Source organism: Acanthochromis polyacanthus, chromosome 21 (genome assembly GCF_021347895.1).
Source record: "Acanthochromis polyacanthus isolate Apoly-LR-REF ecotype Palm Island chromosome 21, KAUST_Apoly_ChrSc, whole genome shotgun sequence".
Lineage (NCBI taxonomy): Eukaryota > Metazoa > Chordata > Actinopteri > Pomacentridae > Acanthochromis > Acanthochromis polyacanthus.
Genome location: NC_067133.1, coordinates 5,301,639 through 5,310,662, shown reverse-complemented (window position 1 = coordinate 5,310,662; position 9,024 = coordinate 5,301,639). Strand labels below are relative to the sequence as shown.

Below are 9,024 nucleotides of genomic sequence, written 5' to 3'. Positions count from 1 at the left end.
AAAGTAATATCTGCTGGGATGTGTCCAGCTGAGGTGGGTGGTGAGCAATCTGGCTGCTCACCATTTGAGAATTCCATCTTTTTTTGCTTTTGAATTATTGATCAAACATCACTTGAATTTGTTTACTGCAATAAGAGGACACGCCGCTCCACAATCTCTGAATGCAGGGACCGACTTCTTCTGTTCTTTGATCTGCAAGATGCTCGGCGTTTATATACCGGAGAGGTGGAAGGGATCGAGCCGAGGGATTCAGATCGCACCCGCAAGCAATGAGGACGACACAATCAGCTTATTTTCCATGCTTGTTTTTGCCAATCTTGTTTCTTTTTATTACAAACTTAAAAAAGAATCTGATACAATAAGAAACTGCAGTAGTAACTCCCCCACCAATTCCCGAGGGGCGCACAGAAAACAGGTCATTGCATTTCAGTAGTGAAAGATTCATTATACATCTACAGGGTGTACAGATCGGATACAAAATAGGAAAAATAATAAAATACAGGCAGGAAAGAAAGCACTATATTTATACATCATCTGAACCTTTAATTAGATCTATTGTACTCTTAAATGTTAAACTTTACATAGAAAATAAACTTCTTTTTTATGACAATGAAATATTCCAAAGTGCAAAATAAAACGCACACGTCGATATAAGCAAAGGACATCAGAATACAAAAAATTCTTGTTTTGTTTTGTTTTTTTTCTCCTCTTCATTAATGTTTCAACCCTGATTGTAGAATAGCCTGTGTTCAGAGTAGGTTTGTGTCTAAAACGCCGTTTCTGCCCAAATGTAGAACATAAAACAGCGTTGGTTCCCAAAGACGTGAGGGCGAACCGGCTTTTACGGTCCTCGTTTACATCCGTCCACCTCGTTTGCACCGAATACGTGGGATGTGAAGAAATAAGATGGTCTTTCGGGACATGCACATGACTTAAATAACCCCTCAGACGCTTATTTCCAGCAGGCCATCTACACCAGGGTCGACCGACAAACGGATCACATTCACAGCACATTCATTTCCTTCATCGTTCTGAACCTGTCCTAACACCGCCTTCCTCTATTTTTTTTTAATTTTATTTTAGGGTGCAGAGAGGTAGAAACCCCTTAAATCCTTCAGGGTAATTGGAATTATGGCATTACATTGCACTGGAGAAGGGTGAGCATCTGTGTAAGCAAAGACAGTCTGGGATATGGCTATAGTATCAGTACCAAAAGGCTGATGGAGGATGACACGTTGAAATAATGTGGAAAAAAACAGTGTTTTTTAGTCAATTTTGATGCAAGTATAACACATGGGGTGTTGAACATATCTGGGTATTAAAAGCATACAGACAAGAAACAGGAGTGTTTGTAAAAGAAAAAAAAGAGGGGTGAGATGTAGTGAATTCATTAAAAAAAAAAAAAGGGACAAAAATCAATCGTAAATATAGAGATTTTTGGTTTAAATGCACTGCCTATGGGAGTAGTGTTGTCAGACTGCCCTGGGAGCACAGAAAAAGTGATATCAGTCATCTTTTCCTACACAAACCCACTGTAAACATTCACTTCTTTAAACTCCAAATCCAAAAATTGAAGCATGAATACATTTACCCGTCTTATTAGACAAATTCTGTACAAGGTACAATACACATTCAATACTTTTATTCTGTACATCTTTATTTTTGTCTCAGTTTGCATATATTCATGTTATTTTCTGAAAAAATAACTTCGGCATGTAAGAAACTAAACAAAGAATCTGAACATATGAACTTCTTTTTTTATATACATATTCCTGGACTCGCCGTTGTCTTACTCACACAAACGCGAGTGTTCATTTGCAAGAACGAAAATATAGAAATAAATTACAAAAAACAAAAAAGTCTTTCCCTCACAAATTGGAACATTTACAGAAATACATACCTCCCCCACCCATTCCCTTGGGAAATAAACAAACAAAAACTAAAACTTGCATGCGTAAGACAACCTGCCACGATGCAAAACCAGCAGTCGAGGTTTCTGGAGCCATCTGATGCAAAACCCGCTACAGGTACAGGCTTGGAAAACATTCGTACAAATGGGTAAGGATAAGACCGACGGTGTCTCGTTACCGTCGCGCTGTAGCTCCACTTTCAGAGTGTTTAATGACAGCTGAATGAAAGGTGCAGTAGCCAAAGAAGAGGGCAAAGGAATCGTTTAATGTCTGCAGTGGCAAAAGCATCAGGAGCCCGGTGGTGAGGTTCTGGACATGTGGAGGTTACCCCGACCCAACAACGAGTCCAGCCGCTGAACAAACACCGTCAGAGACATCATCTATCTGACAATCTATCCACAGAAACCACACACGCTGTAATTAACATTCCTCTTTGTTTCCTTGTGGCTGGGGGAAAAAAAAGACACGGAGCGACCTGAAGTGTATGATTCAGGGTTTTTTGTTTGGAGCAGCCAGCAGAGATCACGGGAGAATTTCAAGAGGAGGGAGAGAACAGTGTGAGCCTTTGGCTTCGATACCATTTAAGCTCACCAGAAACGTGCTCTGGGTTTTAAAGTGTCACTTTCTAAGCCAATACACCCTGGACGGCACCGAGGCAACAACCCTCCAGCTGCTTCTCTCTCTCTCATTTCCTTCTGTCTTCCCATTTCCCTCCCTCCTCTCCATGCTGAGGAAAACCTGTCCTTCATAGTCAAAGTCATGCTAAGCCATTTATCACAATCCCTGCTGCTTAGCTGCTGCATCCCCTCCCCCTCACCTCCTTCTCTGCCTGTTCACCTTCACACGCTGCTAAGTGGAATAGCGTGCACGTTTTAATGCGTATCGTGTATATTCCAATACGTGAGAGAAACCGCAGTTTCCGTCACAACAGCTGAGGTATCAGCACACAGTTAACGTCTTAAAATTTAAAGATGCACTTTCTTTCACATTCAAAAAGGTTTCCCCCTGACCTTCAAAGCTGCCGTTTCCCTCGACAGGTACAATACATTCGACTACATCGCTCTCTTAACACCCCGATGCTCCCTCTCTGCTCCCTCCACTGCCTCACTTCATTTAAACCCAGGGCATGTCCACGTTCCGACCGACGACAACCTGCTTCCAACACACCCGCTCACAGCAGCAGAGCCCAATTATGCCTGTGCACGAGTGTGTTTCAGAGGTAACGGGCCTGCCGCACAAACAATGAGCCTCCCGATCACGCTGAGCCACAACAAAACAGAAGTACACAGAGACAGCAGAGCAGCAGAGCCCCCCTCTCTGGATTTGTGGCAAGTAGGGCAGAGCAGATTGCAGAGCAAAGTGCTGAGTTTTCCACAGCCGTCATTCCCTGCAGGACTTGGCGAAGTCCTTTTTCACAGCATGACAGTGCAGTGCAAATTGGAGCTATACTGAGTCCATTAGACTACGAGTCAAGAAAGAAAAACTCCTCTTACATTAACATTCAATGCAAAAACAACAAACAGAAGAGATTGGCAACGGCTAAAGGTAGAAAGCAACTCACCCCCGCCCACTCCTGTCAAAGCCAACACACCGAACGTGACGAGGAACAGCAATGGACAGTGGCAGGGTGGGGGTTACACACATCCAAAACAAGTCACATGAAATGTTCAGTGGACAACCTTTGTAGTAAAACTAACTCTTAACATGTATTAGTATTAGAACAATTTGTTAGAAAAACTGAAAATGTCCAACACCCAGCTCCTCTTCCAACAATTCTTCTCAGCACAAAGGAAGGCTTAGTTGGCCAGCACCACAGGCTGGAAGGACTGACTGGGATATTGCAGGTTGTAGCTTCCTAAACCCTCGACAAACGGCGGCTTCTCCATGTAAGAGATCCCTCCGTTGCCGCCGATGATGCCCACGCTCTGAGCAGGAGAGCTGGAGAACGGGTCGAAGGACGGGTGGGTGCTGACGGCGGGGGGCGGCTGGAAGGGGCTGGCGTGAGGCTGCATGGGCTGGGTGTCGGCATCAAAGTAAAGGGGGCCCGGGGATCCTGGGTAGACGAACTCTTTGGCGTTGGGAGAGAGCTGGCTGGGGATGGGTCCTCCCAGAGAGTGCAAGGACAGAGAGAGGGGCTTGTGCTTGAGCAGCTCCGGTGCCGAGATGGTGGTGGGAGAGCGGGACAGCATCCTCTGGGAGGGTGGGACGATGACGCCAGAGCCAGCTGCCGACCCGGTGCCGCTGCACTTCTTCATTTTGGTGGAGCCGAATTTAGTGGCGGCGAAGCTGGCAGTGGTGAAGGTGATGGGCTGTGGACGGGCGGCAGGGAGAGTGGAGGGCGGCTGCTGGGTGGAGAGGTAGGGCAGGCCGCCGCTGGGAGGAGAAGGGGTGGAGGTGTTGGAGGAGTGGACACCGGGGTCAGTGGGGGTGCTGGAGCTGGGGTAGCTGAAGAGCCCGGGGCAGGACTGGGCAGATAAAGGTGTGGGAGAGCTGGAGAGGGATGGCATGAGGGCAGGAGACGCCTGGTTTCCAATTGGTACAAACACTTGAGCGTCTGGGTTGAAGCCCAGGCTCTTGGCCTCCTCAGCCTCTGAATCTCCTTTGCCCTCTCTGATTACCCCCTCGGCTCTCTCGCTGTCACAGCCGAGGCCCGGGGGGTCCTCGAGGTAGAGGACCTTCACCGCCCCCTTCTCTCCAATCTGGTAGGACACCTCATAGGGGTCAATCCACACGCTCAGCTCTGCAGGAACATTTGCACGCACCTCCTCCGTGTCCAGCCCACTTCTTTTGGCGGCCAGCTCCACCACAGGGTCCCTTGGCGCTCCCAGGTGAATACAGCGGAAGGCAGAGCCCCTCAGAGGGGCTTCAGGGTACCAGTGGCCCTCAAAGCGAGACACCAGTATCCTCTCCAGCTCCTCACCGAACAGGTCCGCTCTACGCCGAGGCAGCTTGTTGTACAGGTAGGACACGATGAAGTTGAGGGCAACCTTCACTTCCAGATGCATGACTGCACCGGTTTAGCGCCGTCGTGGGAACAAAAGCGTTCAAGATGATGGTGCTGACGACGAGGCAATGCAGCTGTAAGAAGTCGTTTCCTCCGTTCTACTGTAAAGTGTCTGATTCTTTTAGTGTCACCATGGTAAAGGCACCTTGAACCAAGGGGCAGCAGGTTGCAGGCTGTCGTTGTGTTTTTAGGTCCAAACTGTGAAGACAAAACAAAGCAGACATTGTACTGGGATTGAACTTGAAGAATCTGTTGTTACTCTGTAACTGTAGACAGTCAATCACACGATATTTACTGGAAACAGAAAGCCACAGGTGTATGAGGGCTGCAGTGGGTCACCAACAGGCTTTTGCAGTCATTAGTTGAATCATTATTGTATACAAGTAGAGGTTTAACATTTGGTTTTCATCTAGTAATACTGAAGCTGTTAAAGATCTTTGTTGTCTGTTTTCTTTGAACAATTAGAATTTTTAAAAAAACACTCACATTCAAACTGCACCACGTTAAAGGGAGGCTGACATTTGTTTTGTACACAATTAAAGCTGCAACTAGCATTTATTTTCACTGTTAATTAATCTGTTGATTGTTTTCTTGATGAATCATTTAGTTGTTTGGTCGATAAAATGACTAGCCCAAAGCTTAAAATGCCTCCTAAAGTATCTTTTTTACTGTTGTAGAGGAGGAAAGAAACAAGAAAAGGTTCAATCTGATCATTTTGAGTTTTGTTTTCTCACACCGATTAACGATAATAATAATAGTAACCAATTAATGCTTTATGTGACAAGTGATCGACTTTTTCTCGCAGCTCTATTCACAATAAACTAAACAACCAAGTGAAATCCTGATGGAATAGTTTCATAAATTCATTAGTTAGGTGTATGTTACACATCCCAGCCACCATACAAACCATCGCTCTAATAAAAGCTAGAAAATACGCATCCACAAGTAAGAGAATAGTGTCACTGCTTTATACATTTCTGCCGTTCAGATAAAAAACTTGACACAAATGTCTACTGAACTGAATGTATGTTTAAGCTGTATAGAAAAAGCAGCATGTGAGTTTTGATGCAGGAATTTCCTGTTGTGTGGATCAGCTTTAATGGCCATGAATTTGTTTTCGGCTGTTGTTGTCACCCTAGGAATAAGGAAGGAGAATAATAAAGTAACTACAGAAAGAACAAGAGGAACATTTTTCTTCGGCGAAAGCGATTCTAAAGGCACCGCTTTTATTTCGGGTTTAATCAACTGCACGATGTACTGATGGATGTAACAGATGCTGTGTTGTGAGCTTCATAAATCCTGCATAATCTGAATCCGATCCCATGAAATGCTACTTGCTTAATGCTTTATCACGGTCACACAGAGTCCGTTCATCACCGCGCACATCCAAACCCAATGAAAGATTACTTGCAAAACAAACCAAAAACCCACAAAAACAGCCCCCAAACAACACACGAGACCCACTGAGGGCAAGTGTAAAATGGCAGGACAGTTAGCTGATTCAACAGAACACAATTTCCCAGCATGCAATGCACGATCAACCCGCTCCCCTCCCTCCCTACATGCACACACACACACACAAACAATTCCCTCACATTCACTTCCCTGCCAGATGGGGATTCGGAAGCTAAGATTAGAAAGACGCCTCAGATTAAAAGACAATTCTAATGTTATTACAGACAAAGCTGCACAGGCTGCGTGCAGGTTCGAGTCTACATTTTCACTTTCACATAAAAGAAGAAAGGGTGACATTGAAGAATAAGATGGGGGCTGGCGAGAAAGAGGCTATAAATAGGGGGCCCGTTTTGCATCATCTGTGGTGCACAATTCCTCCCCGGCAGTTAATTAAAAATGAGTTACAGTGACTGTGGAAAAAGGATCCGCCGGTTCATCACCTGCAACGGCCGTCGTCGTCATCGCTGAAAACCCACAACAGCTACCTACTGCATCTGCTGCATGTCCTCCTCTCATCACAAAAAAGAAAAGAGGAAACAGCAACATACACAACATCCAATGTCATTCAATGACATTAGAGGAACAGAGCAGGTGCTTCAGGGCTGGAAGATGTGGGTATAGCTAAAAAAAAGCATTTAATGTTCACAAATCCAATGTTCACATTTGCATTCTTCACTTGAGTGAGCTGCTTTTATACTTGCGGGACTGCTGTTGCGGGTCAAAGCCTCACCAAGACCTGAGGTTGTTATTTTTGTTTACATGGACTCATTATGAGGAGTGTGCTACTAAATATCCGCTGCACGGCAGGATTGAAGTGTCAAGCAACAACACTGCGCTGATCTGACACAAAGCATATCCCACAGCACATATAAGACATTTTCTAGCTTGATTAATGCACCAACAATGTGAATGTTATTGTCATTTGCACGTTTCCGCCTTTCTTCTCTCAACAGAACTTCAGATTGTTTCTATACACTGACTGTATTTGGTATGATTCTCCACCTATAGCTGCAGAACAGAATACATTTGCAATAGGAGGCTGGATATATGTGTTTATGTGATGACAAGCTGAGAAAGGCAGCAGTCTTTCAGGGTCTACCTGGGTTATTAGTGCCATGTCAGTCAGGAGGCAGTGGAGCAGAGAGGACACTGCTTTAGCTGACATGCAAGTGGAGAAAGCCTCTTTGCTAAATTGTCGTTGTAAATGAAATTATAAAAGATAATTAAGTGGTGAGCAGCCCATCGACCTGAGCAATGGAGACTGCCCTCTCAGCATAAACACCCCCAGCCAAAACACAGAACAACCGACGTGGTGTTAAACGGTCACTCCAGCTAATATATACAGAATATAGAAGACACGAAGACAAAACATCTTCGCTTATTAGACGGCTGGACTAGCACTGCCATTCATTACAGTCGGCGCATTTAGATGGAGAGGGTAGAAAACGCCAGCAGACAGCTACACTGGCAGTCAGCTAGCTCGATAATAGTAAATATTCAAATAAAATGTGCTCATTTGATGCACCGGCTGACGGTTGATTACTCACCTATCGTTCCTGATGCCACAGTTCCCACTTCGTACTCCTGCTCTTCTCCGTCTTCTTCTTTAAAAAAAATCCCGTATGATATTTCACCGCGGTTGTGTCGAGTCACTGCTTCATTCAGCGGATTATTTTTCACCAAATTGTCCAAACGGGTGTAGAGTCTCCCACTTTGTCTCCAGCTGACACTTTGGATGAAGGCTCCAGAGAAACTTTACTGTTTGACAACCCGGCGTATTTATACAGCGTGACTCGCCCACACCCCCGTGACGGCAGGGACTACTTTCTTCACATGATAATTATGGCTGCTTTGTTATTATCGTTTCCAAACGACGCCGTTAATACAATCTGCCCCGGGACTCCTGACAGCCCTACATCTATTTCTATATTAGCCTACGAGGACAAACACACATGTCACTCGTTCATTTCTGTCTTTCTCGATAATCAATGACGTCTAAAAGACAGGAAATCTAAACGTTTTGTGTAATCTAAACAATCCAAAATTATCTAGCAGGCTCTAGTTGATGCGGCGGAGAGATATTTGTAGTTTCCTACGGCACTGAGCAATTTGCTAAAAATATAAGCGGTGATAGCAACAGAGTCCCTATTGGCTGAGAAGGGGGAGGGCCCGAATATTATTGGCCTCTAGCAACTAAAGCAGCCCGATATTTAGCATGGGCTTGTGGGAAATGGGGTTTTTATCGCCTGAACGTTATTGAGCAATTAGTCTCCTGTACTTGCTTTCAGTTATTTTTAATACATTTTATTTCTTTAGGATTCACACAGTCCTGATGCTTTCGTTAGATTTCTTTTGTGAATATTGTAAAAATATGATCTGAGCACTACCGTGTCAATAATCCATAGATTATATTTGTTTTGTATTTGGTGCTATATGAATAAAAGCAAATTGAGTATTTTTATAGCACAAAAATAAAATTAAACATTTAAGATGTCAGTGAAAACAATTTTATTTATAAATAGCATTGTTTTTAGTATTGTTGTTTTTTAGTATAAAACAAAAATTATGCATTTAAGATTTTTGCAAAATAATTTTATCTATATAGCATAAAATAAAAATTAAACATTAAGAATTTAGCAAACAATTTTATCTGTA

At 44.1% G+C, this 9,024-nt stretch overlaps 1 protein-coding gene across 1 annotated transcript; it reads right to left on the bottom strand.

The window, feature by feature from the left end:
* Nucleotides 1-289: 289 nt before the first annotated feature.
* On the bottom strand, nt 290-8,175 carry LOC110954502 (protein Tob2). The gene is made up of 2 exons (XM_022199068.2): nt 7,917-8,175; nt 290-5,112 (listed from the first exon to the last, which is right to left on the bottom strand). The coding sequence occupies exon 2, from the start codon at nt 4,913-4,915 to the stop codon at nt 3,707-3,709; it is 1,209 nt and encodes a 402-aa protein (XP_022054760.1). The 5' UTR covers nt 4,916-5,112; nt 7,917-8,175; the 3' UTR covers nt 290-3,706.
* Between the last annotated feature and the right edge of the window lie 849 nt (nt 8,176-9,024).

Bases quoted from the DNA above. Each gene is read 5' to 3' on its own strand.
- LOC110954502 (XM_022199068.2), bottom strand. From the start codon at position 4,915: ATGCATCTGGAAGTGAAGGTTGCCCTCAACTTCATCGTGTCCTACCTG.